Source organism: Staurois parvus, unplaced genomic scaffold (genome assembly GCF_062004578.1).
Source record: "Staurois parvus isolate SC_StPar_1 unplaced genomic scaffold, SC_StPar_1.0 ptg000651l, whole genome shotgun sequence".
Classification (NCBI taxonomy): domain Eukaryota; kingdom Metazoa; phylum Chordata; class Amphibia; order Anura; family Ranidae; genus Staurois; species Staurois parvus.
In genome coordinates this window covers 110,130-126,177 of record NW_028318447.1, presented here as the reverse complement: position 1 = coordinate 126,177, position 16,048 = coordinate 110,130, and the positions used below count along the sequence as shown (strand labels likewise).

The 16,048-nt window shown below is 48.2% G+C and overlaps 1 protein-coding gene across 1 annotated transcript in view; it reads left to right on the top strand.

Annotated features, from left to right (window-relative positions):
- LOC149448887 (28S rRNA (cytosine(4447)-C(5))-methyltransferase-like) overlaps positions 1-16,048 on the top strand; it is a 45,990-nt gene that overhangs the window by 22,011 nt on the left and 7,931 nt on the right. Inside the window, exons 7-14 of the mRNA XM_089694112.1 lie at positions 642-736; positions 990-1,186; positions 4,937-5,026; positions 6,952-7,039; positions 8,086-8,226; positions 8,362-8,501; positions 12,903-12,992; positions 15,124-15,246. Coding sequence (XP_089550238.1) covers positions 642-736; positions 990-1,186; positions 4,937-5,026; positions 6,952-7,039; positions 8,086-8,226; positions 8,362-8,501; positions 12,903-12,992; positions 15,124-15,246 — 964 coding nt within the window. The remainder of the gene's footprint in view (positions 1-641; positions 737-989; positions 1,187-4,936; positions 5,027-6,951; positions 7,040-8,085; positions 8,227-8,361; positions 8,502-12,902; positions 12,993-15,123; positions 15,247-16,048) is intronic.

Here is a 16,048-nt window from a genome sequence, read left to right as displayed (position 1 = left end):
AAGCCAATTGTCCCATTACTTTTGGTCCCTTAACAAGTGGGAGGCACATATGCAAACTGTTGTAATTCCTACACCGTTCACCTGATTTGGATGTAAATACCCTCAAATTAAAGCTGGCAGTCTGCAGTTAAAGCACATCTTTTTCGTTTCATTTCAAATCCATTGTGGTGATGTATAGAGCCAAAAATGTTAGAATTGTGTCGATGTCCCAATATTTGTGGACCTGACTGTATGTGAAGTCCAGCGAACTATTTGTGAGGGTCTCCAGATGCAGCGCTCATGACATGGTTTAGATATGAACGTGTGTTGGTAGCTTCTCCCTCTATTGCCTCAGGGTAGATCTGAACTGGATAAAGAAAATCAGCTCCTTTTAATTCTTTATCATAGTTACATAGTTAGTCTGGCTGAAAAAAGACAAAAGTCCATCCAGTTCAACCATTAAAAAAAAAAAAAAAAAGTTTTATAATCCTACACTCACAGTTGAAACAGGTGAAGGAAAAAAAACCCAGCAAAGCACGATCCAATTTGCTCCTGCTGGAAACAAAATTCCTTCCTGATCCCCCGAGAGGCAATCGGATATTCTCTGGATCCACTTTCCCTATAAATGTTATATTCTGTGTATTGTTCTTTATTCAATGCAGGGAGAAAGAGAAGAAAGGGGATTCCGATATCCAGCTGAATGTTGATGCGGAGGAGCTCTTTACCTTGCCGACCTCAGCGGAGATGGAAAAGGAGCGTATCCTTTGCTACTCGAGAATTTACTGCTGGCAATAGACGGGTGCAGGAGGGATGAATTCGGCCTTGCAGTTCCCATAGCACAGGCATGGAGTCTCACTCCTGTTGCTGTAGCAGTGGGGTGCTTAGCTACCTAACCTGGTGTCTTAGTAACAAATAGAATTCAGCCGTCTGCTGCTTTAGATACACTCTGATGTATTTTTCGGTCTCCTCGCCTGCTGTCATCACAGTAGCATCCTTAACTCATTTCTCAGTCTCGGCACCGCTGGAACTCTCTGCAGTGCAGGACCGCATTAAGGACGTGGTAGCCGTATTACAGAGTTTTGCAAACCGAGGAGGGGATCGTTCCCGCCAGGAGTATCTCGCCGTGCTCCGCCGAGATCTGGCCACTTACTACAGTTATGGTACCTTTATGATGGAGATCCTCAGTGACCTGTTCCCTGTGTCAGAGGTGAGAAGGGTGTCCTGTGTTTGTAGAGGAGGGGAGTGTGTGCCGGGAATGATCTGTGGGTCGAATCTCAGTTGAAGTTTACACCATTTTTGTTTTATAGTCCTTTGCATGCTTTACTGTGTGACTGATTATTGCTTAAAGCCGAGTTCCACTCACTCTGTAAAAAAATGTCAGCAGCTACAAAAACTGTAGCTGCTGACTTTTAAAAATCAGCCACTTACCTGTCCCACGTTCCAGTGGTGTCCTCCCCACAGCCCGTTTCACCAGCCGTCCTGTATTCCAGGTGCCGGCATCTTCAGTGTGGGCACCCGGCTGTGTCAGCTTGCGGCTTCACTGCCAGGTACCCACTGAGCATGTGCGAGTAGCGCTGCGCTTCCTGAATGGTCCTGTAGTCTTCTGGGACCTGTCACGTGTCTCAGAAGACCACAGGGAGGGAGGGTAGGAGGACAACTTCCGCTTCTGTTCACCTAGGCGATCGCAGCGGAAGTGGGAGCGGGTACCTGTCAAATTCAGGTACCTGCTGACCCCCCCCCCACCCGCTTTTTGGTCTGAGTACAGATCTGTGCTTGTCCCATTCATGTACGAAGCCATTTACTGCTGACTGGCTCACTGCCTCTGCTGGAAGTTTATTCCAAGCATCAACTACTCTTTCACTAAAGTAGTATTTTCTGAGATTAGTTTTGAACTTCCCTCCAGTTAGTTTCCGGTCATGTCTCTGTTTTCTTGATTTAGGTTTCATGTTGAAAATCCCGCCCTCCTGAACCCTATTCACCCCCTTGATGTTTTATCCCACCCCCCCCCCCCCCCCAGACCTTTCACCATTTTTGTTCCCGTCTCTGGACTCGTTCTATCTTATCAATATCTTTTTGTAAGTGAGATCTCCAGAGCTGGACACAGTATTCTAAATGAGGTCTAAAGATCTATATAGGGGAATCAGGACCTCCTTCCTCCTGCCGGTGACCCCTCTAGTGATATAAAGATCTATATAGAGGGATCAGGACCTCCTTCCTCCTGCCGGTGACCCCTCTAGTGATATAAAGATCTACAGTGAAGGAAATGCGTATTTGCTCCCCTGCTGATTTTGAATGTTCGCCCCTCACAAAGAAATGATCGGTCTAAAAATCAAATGTTCGGTGTATTGTAACACTGAGTGATGGAATAGCAACAACAAATTCAGCAGAAATGCATGTCTAACAATTGATGACTGATCTGCATGTTCATGAGGGAAATAAGTATTTGATCCCCTATCATTCAGCAGGATTTCTGGCTACCAGGTGTCTTTCATACAGGTGACAAGCTGAGATTAGAAGCAGTCTCTTAAAGGGAGTGCTGCTAATCTCATTGTGTTACCTGTATAAAAGACACCTGTCCACAGGAGCAATCAAACCATCAGATTCCAAACTCTCCACCATGGCAAAGAGCTGTCCAAGGATGTCAGGGACAAGATGGTAGACCTACACAAGGCTTGACTGGGCTACCAAACTATCGCCAAGCAGCTTGGTGAGAAGGTGACAACAGTTGGTGCAATCATTCACAAATGGAAGAAACACAAAACAAGTGTCAGTCTCCCTAGGTCTGGTGCACCATGCAAGATCTCACCTCGTGGAGTGTCAATGATCATGAGAACAGTGAGGAATCATCCCAGAACTACACGTGAGGATCTTGTCAATGATCTCCAGGCAGCTGGGACCACAGTCACCAAGAAAACAATTGGTAACACACTACGCCGACAAGGACTGAAATCCTGCAGTGCCCGCAAGGTCCCTCTGCTCAAGAAAGCACATGTCCAGGCCCGTCTGAAGTCTGCCACTGAACATCTGAATGATGCAGAGGAGGACTGGTGGAATGTGTTGTGGTAAATGAGACAAAAATCCAGCTCTTTGGCATCAACTCAACTCGCCGTGTTTGGAGGAGGAGGAATGCTGCCTGTGACCCCAAGAACACCATCCCAACTGTCAAACATGGTGGTGGAAACATTCTGTTTTGGGGGTGTTTTTCTGCTAAGGGGACAGGACAACTGCACCACATCAAAGGGATGATGGACGGGGCAATGTACCATCAAATCTTGGGTGAGAACCTTCTTCCCTCAGCCAGGGCATTGAAAATGGGTCGTGGATGGGTGTTCCAGCATGACAATGACCCAAAACAAATGGCCAAGGCAACAAAGGAGTGGCTCAAGAAGAAGCACATTAAGGTCCTGGAGTGGCCTAGCAAGTCTCCAGACCTTTAATCCGACTAAAAATCTGTGGAGGGAGCTGAAAGTTTGAGTTGCCAAATGTCAGCCACCAAACCTTAATGACTTGGGGAGGATCTGCCTAGAGAAGTGGGCCAAAATACCTCCTGAGATGTGTGCAAACCTGGGGGCCAACTCCAGGAAATGTCTGACCTCTGTGATTGCCAACAAGGGATTTGCCACCCAGTACTAAGTCATGTGTTGTGAAGGGAATCAAATACTTATTTCCCTCATGAACATGCAGATCCGTCATCATTTGTTAGACGCATTTCTGCTGAATTTGTTGTCGCTATTCTGTCTTTCGGTGTTACAATACACCGAACATTCGATTTTTAGACCGATCATTTCTGTGTGAGGGGAGAACATTCAACATGAGCAGGGGAGCAAATACGCATTTCCTTCACTGTATATAGAGGAATCAGGACCTCCTTCCTCCTGCTGGTGATATCTCTAGTAATATAAAGATCTATATAGAGGAATCAGGACCTCCTTCCTCCTGCTGGTGATATCTCTAGTAATATAAAGATCTACATAGAGGATTCAGGACCTCCTTCCTCCTGCCAGTGACCCCTCTAGTGATGCATCCTAGAATTCTATTCACTTTCCCCACTGCCTGGCCACACTGTTTGCTTATTTTGCAATCATCTGAAATAAGTACTCCCCGAGTCCTTTTCCTCTGTAGTGCTGGCCAACACTGTACCCCCAATGTTGTACCTTCTCAAGAGATTCTTTTTCCCTAGGTGCATTATTTTACATTTAGAAACCTTAAACTGCAATTTCCACTTTTGTGACCAATATTCCAGCAATGCCAAATCATTTTCCATGTTACAGAAACCTCCAGGGATATCAACCCTATTGCATACCTCTGTGTCATCAGCAAAGGGACATCCCCCTTACCCAACAAACTTTTAGTTCTATCACTTACATATAGATTGCATGGAACAGGACCCAGTACAGAGCCTTGGGGTACACCACTAGTGACTGGTCTCTTTTCTGAGTGAACCCCATTTACAACCACACTCTGGTATCTATCCTGTAGCCAGCTGCATATCCACTGAGCCACCCAAGAGCCAAGCCCTAGCATGTCCAATGTTTGCATTAGGTCGTCATGTGGACTTGTATCACATGCCTTGCTGAGATAAAGATATGCCACGTCCACAGCACTACCCGGGTCCAAAACATTGGCAATAGAGGCAAAAAATCCAAACAGACTAGTCTGCCATGATCTGCCCTTGGTAAAGCCATGCTGCTTTAGATCCAGCAAGTTGTGTGTTTTTAGGTGATCAATGATCCTTCTTTTCAGGAGAGATTCCATTAACCTGACTACAACCGATGGTAGACTCTTGGCCTGTATTTGCCATCTTCTACCTTGCTGCCCTTCTTGTGGATTGGTACATTTAGCTGTCCGCCAGTCATGGGGAACTTCTCCTGTTAGAATATGGACGGGTTTCCTCCCAACGATTGTGTTGTGTCCTCTTCAACAGACTGCTAATCTATCTCTCCTCATCTTTCTCTAGCTGGTTGACTTTCTGGAGGCGTGCGAGGTCCACCGTCCGGTCACCATCAGGACCAACACCTTGAAGACAAGAAGACGTGACCTGGCTCAGGTACAGGACAACCTCCTGGATAGAATCATCCATAGAAGTCTACGTTGACGATTAACAGATTTCTATATTTTATCTTTTTCTTGCACCAATATGAGTTGCATCTGTAGCAGCCATATACTTTCTGTTATCTTAGATTTGTAGTTTGAAACTTGCATATCACACGTGTTGATGTCCCATTTATTAGGCTTAATGCTTTTTTATTTTTGCAATATTTAAAGGATCGTACCATTGGGGAAAAATGTGTGCCCTTATTTACTTGTAGATTTTCTATGGGACACTATACTACAAAATACTCCCACAAATGCCGGCTGTTGATTGCAAACAAGATTTGTTAATTTGCACGCATAAATATTTTTCCTAACAAATTCATTCAAGACCATGTTGCAAAAATGATTACACCCCAATGATCGTCTTAGGAGCAAAGCTAAATTTTAGACAACAAAATCCCAATCACCAACTTCAGGTGAGTCTAATTATTCATTAAACAGGTGTCCAGCAGACAGGTGATTATAAAAGGGTGTTAGTTAACAAAGAAAACCCCGCCTATTTCATGCTGTCAGCAATGGCACCACATGGAAGAGAAATGTCACAAGGCCTGAGAAAGAAAATTATTTCTTTACACAAGAAAGGTGAAGGCTACAAGAAGATCAGCAAAGCTTTACTTATCGGTCAGAATACTGTGGCAAAAATTATACAAAAATTTGACAAAGATGGAACTGCAACCATCTCACAGAGACGTCCGGGATGTCCATGGAAGTTAAAGCCTCGACAGGAGCGTCTTCTGATGAGAAGGGTTGAAGAAAATTGCCATGCAAGTTCACTACAGTTAGCTAAAGAAGTAGAAAGCCAAACCGGGGTGATTGTTTCCCACACAATACGGCGTACACTGCAGAGGAATGGCATGCATGGGTGTCGTCCATGAAGGAAGCCTCTCCTAAAGCCCATGCACAAAAAAGCCTGCCTAGAATTTGTCCATGCTGAAAAAGATGACTACTGGGACTCTGTACTCTGGAATGATGAGACCAAGATAAATGTTTTTGGAACTGATCGCTTCAAAACTGTATGGCATCACAAAGGTGATAAAAATGCATGGTGCCTACTGTGAAACATGGTGGTGGCAGTGTCCTCCTGTGGGGCTGCATGAGGTCTGCTGGTGTCGGGGAGCTGCATTTCATTGATGGTGTCATGAATTCACAGATGTACTGCTCTATATTAATAGAGAAGATGCTCCCATCACTCCGTGCCCTCGGTCGTCGTGCACTTTTCCATCATGACAATGATCCAAAACACACATCTAAGGCCACTGTTGCATTTCTGAAGAAGAACCGGGTGACAGTGAATCGGTGGCCAAGTATGTCTCCTGATTTGAACTCAATCCAACACCTATGGGGAATTCTGAAGAGACAAGTGGAGCAACACTCTCCATCCAGAATCTAAAAGAGGTCGTTCTTGAAGAATGGAAAAAGATCGATGTTGCAATAAGTCGCCAACTTGTTCATTCCATGCCTAGCAGACTTGGTGCTGTCCTTACAAATCATGGAGGTCATACAAAATACTAGATGGAGGAGTTTTTGTTGCGGAGTGGATTCATTTTTGCATCAACTCATTTGAGTAAAACTGAAGATTTTGTAATCGAAGATATAATATGAACCTTACTGTCATGTAATGAGCCGAACAAATGTTCTATAAATCAGTTCTGTCAACATGTTCTGTTCATTGAGATATTGATTAAAATCTTAATTTTTTAAAAGGGGTGTACTCCTTTATGCTGTAACTGATAATTCGGCAGTCAGAGAGCACAGGATGTAACCTTCTCACAAGATTAGGGTTCGATTATCAGGCTTCAAAAGGGGGCAAATGAGAGTTTGTCAGGCATTGCATACCGGTAACATAACTGGAATCTTTTTTCCTCTTCCCTGTACTAGGCTCTAATTAATCGTGGAGTAAATCTGGACCCGTTGGGTAAATGGTCGAAGACTGGACTTGTCATCTTTGATTCATCTGTACCGATCGGTGAGGTTATCAGGAAGTGAGAATAATGGTGCTTTCTGTTAGTGGTGCGCTGAAATGAAAGATCTGGTACCGAAAATGCACTTGGCCGAAAGCCGGAAACAAAATGCGCAGTTTTTGAAAATGAATATATATTTTTATTTATTAAAAAAATACACTTTGATTAAACAAAAACAATATATACCCCAATTTTTTTGTGAACTATGAAAGAGGATGTTACGGCGAGTTAATAGATACCCAACATGTCACACTTTAAAATTGCGCACGCTCGTGGAATGGCGTGAAACTGCAGTACTTAAAAAATCTCCATGGGTGATGCTTTAAAAGTGTTTACAGGTTAGCAGTGTAAAGTTAGAGGAGGTCTAGTGCGAGAATTATTGCTCCGACGTTCGTGGTGATACCTCACGTGTGTGGTTTGAACACCATTTACATATGTGGACGTGGCCTCCGTGTGTGTTCACTACCTGCGAGCACGGGGGACGAGGGAACTTTAAACTTTTTTATTTATTTAATGTTTTGGGGTGTTTATTTTGCACTGTCCCTTTAAAAAAAAAAATGTAATCACTTATTCTTATCACAAGAAATGCACGCATCCCTTGTGATAGAAATAATTAGTGACAGGTCCTCTTTATGGAGAGATGTGGGGTCAATAAGACCCCACGTCTCTCCTCTGCAGTGTAAAGCATTGGATCAAAAAAAAATGATCTAGTGATTTAAAAAAAAAAAAAATGTCCGTAACCGGAAGCGACATCGCTCCGGTCCTCCAAGGGCATAGAGATGAGTGGAGGCCATCTTTCCTTCACTCATCTCTATGCCCAGTGCCGGGATCGTTCGATGGTTTCTCAGGTAAGGCTGAGAACTACCAAGCGGCAGCCGGTGGCAGCAACGAGGGGTGAGGTTTTTTCGGCACCTGTATTGGTGCTTTTTTTTTTTTTTCTTTCAGCCGAAAGGGGTGTTTTCGGCCAAAAGGTTTCGGCCACCAAAATTTCGGTGCATCCCTACTTTCTGTTGTCTTTGGGCTCCGTGTAATTAATGTCCTTTCCTCCCAGGTGCCACCCCCGAGTACCTGGCCGGTCACTACATGCTACAGGGTGCGTCCAGCATGTTGCCAGTCATTGCTCTGGCACCTCAAGAGAATGAACGGGTGCTGGACATGTGCTGCGCTCCCGGCGGGAAGACCAGTTATATCGGTGAGTGTTGGCAAAGGAGAAAAAAAATAAAATGACTTGTTGCCTAGGAGTGTGCGTGATTGAAAACTGTTAAAGGTGATGTGGTTTTGTCATGCGTGATGTTATGATTGTAAACTGTGATATTACCGCCCACAGCCCAGCTGATGAAGAACACAGGTGTTATTGTCGCCAATGATATGAATGCAGAGCGCCTCCGGAGTGTGGTGGGAAATTTACACAGATTGGGCGTCACCAACTCTATAGTCTCCAATTATGACGGTCGGCAGATCCCTAAGGTGAGCGATGTGACCGGTGTAGTAAGAACGAGTGTAGAGGGGAGCCATGACGTTAGGTTGATCTGTCACTGTGGAAGTGACTTGCCAGATACACACGGAGAGGGGGGCGCTGTGCACCCCGGAGAGGCGGGGCGCTGTGCTCCCGGAGAGGCGGGGCGCTGTGCTCCCGGAGAGGCGGGGCGCTGTGCACCCCGGAGAGGCGGGGCGCTGTGCACCCCGGAGAGGCGGGGCGCTGTGCTCCCGGGGAGGGGGGCGCTGTGCACCCCGGAAGGGGGTGTAAGGTCTCTGCTCCGGGAGACAATACACTGACAACAGGAAGAAAGAACTTCCTCTTCCCTATAACTTCCATCAGCCCCTGCCTCCATTCTATCCTGTCCTACAGAGAAAGTTAGCGGTGTTTCTCTGTTATTGGTACTTGAGTTGAATTTATCAGGAAGTTACATAGTTAGTCTGGCTGAAAAAAGACAAAAGTCCATCCAGTTCAACCATTAAAAAAAAAAAAAGGTAATTCTACACCCGCAGTTGATCCAGAGGAAGGCAAAAAAAAACCCAGCAAAGCACGACCAAATTTGCTCCTGCTGGGAAAAAAATTCCTTCCTGTTCCCCGAGAGGCAATCGGATATTCCCTGGATCAACTTTCCCTATAAATGTTATATCCAGTTATATTCTGTGTATCCAAGAAAGAATCCAGGACTTTCCTACAGCAATCCACTGAGCTGGACACAACCAACTCTGGAGGTTAAATTTCTTTTCCTCTAGACATAAAGAGCGCCCCCTTGTCCTCTGTTACGGCGGTTCTGTTCTGTTCATGTCAACTGGGACCCAGCAACTGCCTGGACACTGACGCCGCTTCCAGTTTGACAGTCGTGCAGCTGAACGACCCCAATTACACACTGTTGCTGCCTTCCAGTTGACATGAATGGGATTGTGCGCACGGGGATGCACAAAACACCTTGGCATCCCCATGAGGGTAAACACGGCCTTGGCAGGGGTGTATGTTGTAGTACGCACCTGTGGATGAGACCTACAGATATATATCTGGTCCCCCCGGACCCTGAATTCGCTATATCTGGTCCCCCCGGACCCTGAATTCGCTATTTCTGGTCCCCCCGGACCCTGAATTCGCTATTTCTTGTCCCCCCGGACCCTGAATTCGCTATTTCTTGTCCCCCCGGACCCTGAATTCGCTATATCTGGTCCCCCCGGACCCTGAATTCGCTATATCTGGTCCCCCCGGACCCTGAATTCGCTATTTCTGGTCCCCCCGGACCCTGAATTCGCTATTTCTGGTCCCCCCGGACCCTGAATTCGCTATTTCTGGTCCCCCCGGACCCTGAATTCGCTATTTCTGGTCCCCCCGGACCCTGAATTCGCTATTTCTGGTCCCCCCGGACCCTGAATTCGCTATTTCTGGTCCCCCCGGACCCTGAATTCGCTATTTCTGGTCCCCCCGGACCCTGAATTCGCTATTTCTGGTCCCCCCGGACCCTGCATTCACTATATCTGGTCCCCCCGGACCCTGCATTCACTATATCCGGTCCCCCCGGACCCCTGCATTCACTATATCCGGTCTCCCCGGACCCTGCATTCACTATATCCGGACCCTGCATTCACTATATCCGTTCCCCCCGTACCCTGCATTCACTATATCCGTTCCCCCTGTACCCTGCATTCACTATATCCGGTCCCCCCGTACCCTGCATTCACTATATCCGGTCCCCCCGTACCCTGCATTCACTATATCCGGTCCCCCCGTACCCTGCATTCACTATATCCGGTCCCCCCGTACCCTGCATTCACTATATCCGGTCCCCCCGTACCCTGCATTCACTATATCTGCTCCCCCCGGACCCTGCATTCACTATATCTGCTCTCCCCGAACCCCGCATTCACTATATCTGCTCTTCCCGAACCCCGCATTCACTATATCTGCTCTCCCCGAACCCCGCATTCACTATATCTGCTCTCCCCGAACCCCGCATTCACTATATCTGCTCTCCCCGAACCCCGCATTCACTATATCTGGTCCCCCCGTACTTTGCATTCACTATATCCGGTCTCCCCGGACCCTGCATTCACTATATCCGGTCTCCCCGGACCCTGCATTCACTATATCCGGTCTCCCCGGACCCTGCATTCACTATATCCGGTCTCCCCGGACCCTGCATTCACTATATCCGCTCTCCCCGGACCCTGCATTCACTATATCCGGTCTCCCCGGACCCTGCATTCACTATATCCGGTCTCCCCGGACCCTGCATTCACTATATCCGGTCTCCCCGGACCCTGCATTCACTATATCCGGTCTCCCCGGACCCTGCATTCACTATATCCGGTCTCCCCGGACCCTGCATTCACTATATCCGGTCTCCCCGGACCCTGCATTCACTATATCCGGTCTCCCCGGACCCTGCATTCACTATATCCGGTCTCCCCGGACCCTGCATTCACTATATCCGGTCTCCCCGGACCCTGCATTCACTATATCCGGTCTCCCCGGACCCTGCATTCACTATATCCGGTCTCCCCGGACCCTGCATTCACTATATCCGGTCTCCCCGGACCCTGCATTCACTATATCCGGTCTCCCCGGACCCTGCATTCACTATATCCGGTCTCCCCGGACCCTGCATTCACTATATCCGGTCTCCCCGGACCCTGCATTCACTATATCCGCTCTCCCCGGACCCCGCATTCACTGTGTCTGCTCTCCCCTGACCCTGCATTCACTGTATCCGCTCTCCCCGGACCCCGCATTCACTATATCCGCTCTCCCCGGACCCCGCATTCACTGTGTCTGCTCTCCCCGGACCCCGCATTCACTGTGTCTGCTCTCCCCGGACCCCGCATTCACTGTGTCTGCTCTCCCCGGACCCCGCATTCACTGTGTCTGCTCTCCCCGGACCCCGCATTCACTGTGTCTGCTCTCCCCGGACCCCGCATTCACTGTGTCTGCTCTCCCCGGACCCCGCATTCACTGTGTCTGCTCTCCCCGGACCCCGCATTCACTGTGTCTGCTCTCCCCGGACCCCGCATTCACTGTGTCTGCTCTCCCCGGACCCCGCATTCACTGTGTCTGCTCTCCCCGGACCCCGCATTCACTGTGTCTGCTCTCCCCGGACCCCGCATTCACTGTGTCTGCTCTCCCCGGACCCCGCATTCACTATATCAGCTCTCCCCGGACCCCGCATTCACTATATCCGCTCTCCCCGGACCCCGCATTCACTATATCCGCTCTCCCCGGACCCCGCATTCACTATATCCGCTCTCCCCGGACCCCGCATTCACTATATCCGCTCTCCCCGGACCCCGCATTCACTATATCCGCTCTCCCCGGACCCCGCATTCACTATATCCGCTCTCCCCGGACCCCGCATTCACTATATCCGCTCCCCCCGGACCCCGCATTCACTATATCTGGTCTCCCACATGTTGTCACATGTTACAAGGCTGTTGTGAATAGCCCTGTACCATGTGACCTCTGTTGATCATTCACAGATTTCACAAGTAGTAAGCAATGATGTCACGATAGTTTACAGCTATTCACAGTGAGGTCCCGTACAGCGTGCTGTGTTCTGTGCACCAATCGCAGTGCCGCGCAGGCATTTAGAAACGTCCCCCCCGCATCGGCAGCGCTCCCATCTGGCCGTTGATCGACATGGGCCGGAGGGGAAGAGGGTAAAGTCCAGCAGTGCGCACTACTAATGTGCGCTGTGTCCCTCCTTGTTTAAGATAAATGAAGAGAAACATTAGGAAGGAGGGCCTGGTCACACTTTGCATTGCAGCATTCATTTTATGAATGGGCTGGTTCCTTTATAACTACAGGACACAGCCATGATATAGGACTCAGAGGAAGGAACGGCAGGGCATGTCATGGTACACAGCCATCAGACACTCCCAGAAATGGTGATTGTTGAAGAGACTGATGGAGGCTGCAGTGCTGAAAGAAGGGGAAGTAGAGGGCGCAGGGTGCCTGAGAGGTAAGTACATGAGCTCTCTTCTTGTTCTAAGGGCATAGAGCATTGCAGCTGGAACACTGGAATCATTTTTTGATCATGATGAATGGGGTGCTTGGCGTGGATTACCCTGTGTGGGCACCTGTCCCCCACTATTCACCCACAGGGGTCTGTCCGTGCTGCCTCTGAGAGGGCGGGGGTGATGAGCACTGCCTGTTAGGGTAGCTTGGATCAGATTGTCAGGTGGGGCATCCTGATATTCACTAATATGTGCAGATTGCAGTTTAATTGTCTCTTAGATTCCCGTGATTAGAGATCCGAAGGCCAGTTGATTAAGTCATGCTAGGAGACACAGAAGCGCCCTCTGCTGACTGTGTAGTATTTTGCTTTATTTTATTTTTTTTCCCTACTAATCCTTACACCTCTAATACTGTATTGTTTCCAGGTCCTTGGGGGGTTTGATCGGGTGCTCTTGGATGCCCCATGCAGTGGGACCGGCGTCATCAGCAAAGATCCGGCAGTAAAAACCAACAAGGTAAACAAGGAAACAGATGGTTCATGACCGGGGGCGGACTGACAACTCATGGGGCCCCCAGGCAATAGGGGATCATTGGGCCCCTGTGTCCTTGCCCAAACTCAAAAAAGCCTATGAAAAAGGAATCAGGGGCATCTCATGGGGCCCCCTACTGACCCCGGGCCCTCGGGCAGTGCCTGAGTTTCCAAATGGTCAGTCTGCCCCTGTTCATGACAATGCAACTAACCACTGTGCTACTTTCTACTGTGAGGCTTGAGTTTATTGCCCCCCCCCCGCATGTAATTAGACCAATCAGTGTTCTGTCTCTCCAATCTAAGCATTGATAGTGTGATCTCTGTAACTTACAGTTGTGATGAGATAGCGATAACTCCAATCTTAGTTGGATAACGCAGGCAGTGACTCGATCCAGACGACACCTTGTAGATCTTGTGAAGTTTATTCCGTAAACTGAGAGAATCTTACAACAATGAACATCGGATAGGTCAAAAAGATCATAATGTGATCTACTTCATGAGACATGAGGCTTGAAGCTCAGGTGCATTACTGGGAAAATAAACAAAGGGGTGGGGCTATCTATACAGCATGAACTAAACCGAAGGAAAGGGAGGAGCAGAGACAAAATACAAAGAACACTTAAAGGCATATGACAGTCATGTGAACCGTGACAATCAGTGCAAATCAAGAGATCAAGGCTCTTCACCCCCGGTTCACACCTTTGCGGCAGTGTAGGCCTCATTTTGCACGGGCACGAGAGCCCACCATTCATTTGAATGGACTCCCATGCCTGTGACACGCAGGGAAAGATGTCCCTGCACTACTTTGGAAAACGCAGCCCGCACAGGAACCTCGGTTCCCAGTACGATTTCATTTCCCAGTGCACGTGGCGTGCCATTAGAACTAATGGCACCCACCCACGGGTCCGCATTCCTCTGTGTGGGTGGTGCGGCTGCATGGATTTTCGTGCAGATCCACAGTGGCACCACCCGCACAGATGTGAACCGGGGGACAAGAAGAATTCCAGGGATGGAGTTTTTACATAGTTGTTGGTCCAGGTTGTACCAGTGTAACCATGTATATGCAATAACAAGCCAATCCCCCTGGAAGATGGAAATCACTGAAGTAGATGCTGCTACTACACTGGTACTTCAGTGATCTCCACTATCTTCTGGCTCCCGTGCTGAACGGCCGGCGTGATACTTGAACACAAGAGGTCAGCTGCTCAGCACGGGTGCCATTCAGAGAATCTGTTACATTTTGTAAATCAATGAAAATCAGTATTTGGTCGGACAAGGTGGCGCGCGTGACGTCACCATTCAGTGACTTTTTTCACTAATGGTTTTTCTTTTTCCTCTTTGGAGTACTTAGGATAACCAGGTAGACTGAAAACTCAGATCAGATGTCAGGTGCTCCATACCAACGTTTGCAGGTTCTCCACTACTAAGGCTCCATTCTTGTTATAATTGGAAGTCATACCTGTTATAATGGAGCCTTAGTAGTGGAGAACCTGCAGAGGTTGGTATGGAGCACCTGACATCTCATCTGAGTTTTCAGTCTACCTGGTTATCCTAAGTACTCCAAAGAAGAAAAAGGAAAACCATTAGTGAAAAAAGTCACTGAATGGTGACGTCACGCGCGCCACCTTGTCCGACCAAAGATTGATTTTCATTAATTTACAAAATGTAACAGATTCTCTGAATGTTACCCGTGCTGAGCAGCTGACCTCTTGTGTTCATGTATCACGCGGCTGTTCAGCACGGGAGCCAAGCGTTCGTCCTTCGGCTGATCGGGGAGCATCAGTAGTGAACAATTCCAACATTTTAACCTCTTCACACCGGCCACACACAAATGTGCGGCCTCCTGGCGTCTGGGCCTAGATACCGAGCGGCCGCACATTTGCATTCTGTTAAAGGACATATGTGCAGAGCCAGCACATGTCCGGTACTCACGGAAAGATCCCAATCTTCTCTTTCGATCAGGACCTTTCCCAATCATGTCACGGCGGTCACATGACCCTAAACTCCGCCCGCCTCCCGGCTCCTGGAACCCTTAAAGGGCCGGGAGGCGCCGGCGTGAAGGGTTTAAGGAGAAAAAGATCCTGCTGCGTATTACCATTCATTACTTCCTCCTGCAGACCCTACTGGACATACAGCGCTGCGCCCACATTCAGAAGGAGCTGATCCTGAGTGCCATCGACTCCTTGGATGCCCAATCATCGGCCGGAGGATTCCTGGTCTACTGCACGTGTTCTATTACAGTGAGTCTGTTTCCTTCATTTCAGTGACATGGACATGAGATGCTTTCCTTTTACTGCAAAAATATAAACCCCCGTGGAGGGTGTCACTAAATTGTAATGAAGCTATGTATGCGTGGGGTCTTTCCATGTTCTGCCTGGGACTGTAAAAAATATATGAAGGAAGGTAGGTTGAGCAACTGTCATTTCTCTGTATATTGGGGGGCAGATCTATGCAGAATAAACCTGTCCCAAGGAACAAAGACAGTAGGCATTGGTTCTCCTTTTGTAAGTCATACCTGTATGTACAGCTTAGTCCCAGTGTAAGCTCTTGCCCTTAGGAGGACGGATGATGGGCACAAGCAGAAAGGCATTGTTCTCCCTCTGTGGGCTTTACCTTTATGCCCAGGAAGCAAGCGCTCAGGTTTGGCTTGGTGCCCACGGTGGTAGATAATCTGCATACAGATGGTCATCTCTCTTGCTTAACCCCATGACACCAACATGGGGCCGCGTATTTGCGCACCTATCTTTCTGCTGTTCACTCCCAGCACAAATACCGGGGTGTCACTGAGAGCCTTGGGTCCCGATCGGGACCCGGGACTCCCGATTCCGGTTCACATGATTGCTGTAATAGCCTCTGATTGGCTTTCACAGTGATCAGTCACTGACAAGCCCGGCTCCCTTGTTTTTTTTTTTTTTCTCTCTATAGCAGGCCATACATGGTTCAAATTCCGAACGATTTTCGTACGAACATCGGACCTAAGAATAGCTATGGGTGCTGGCGTTAGAGTTGCCATCTCATCCCTGTACACCCGAACACATATAG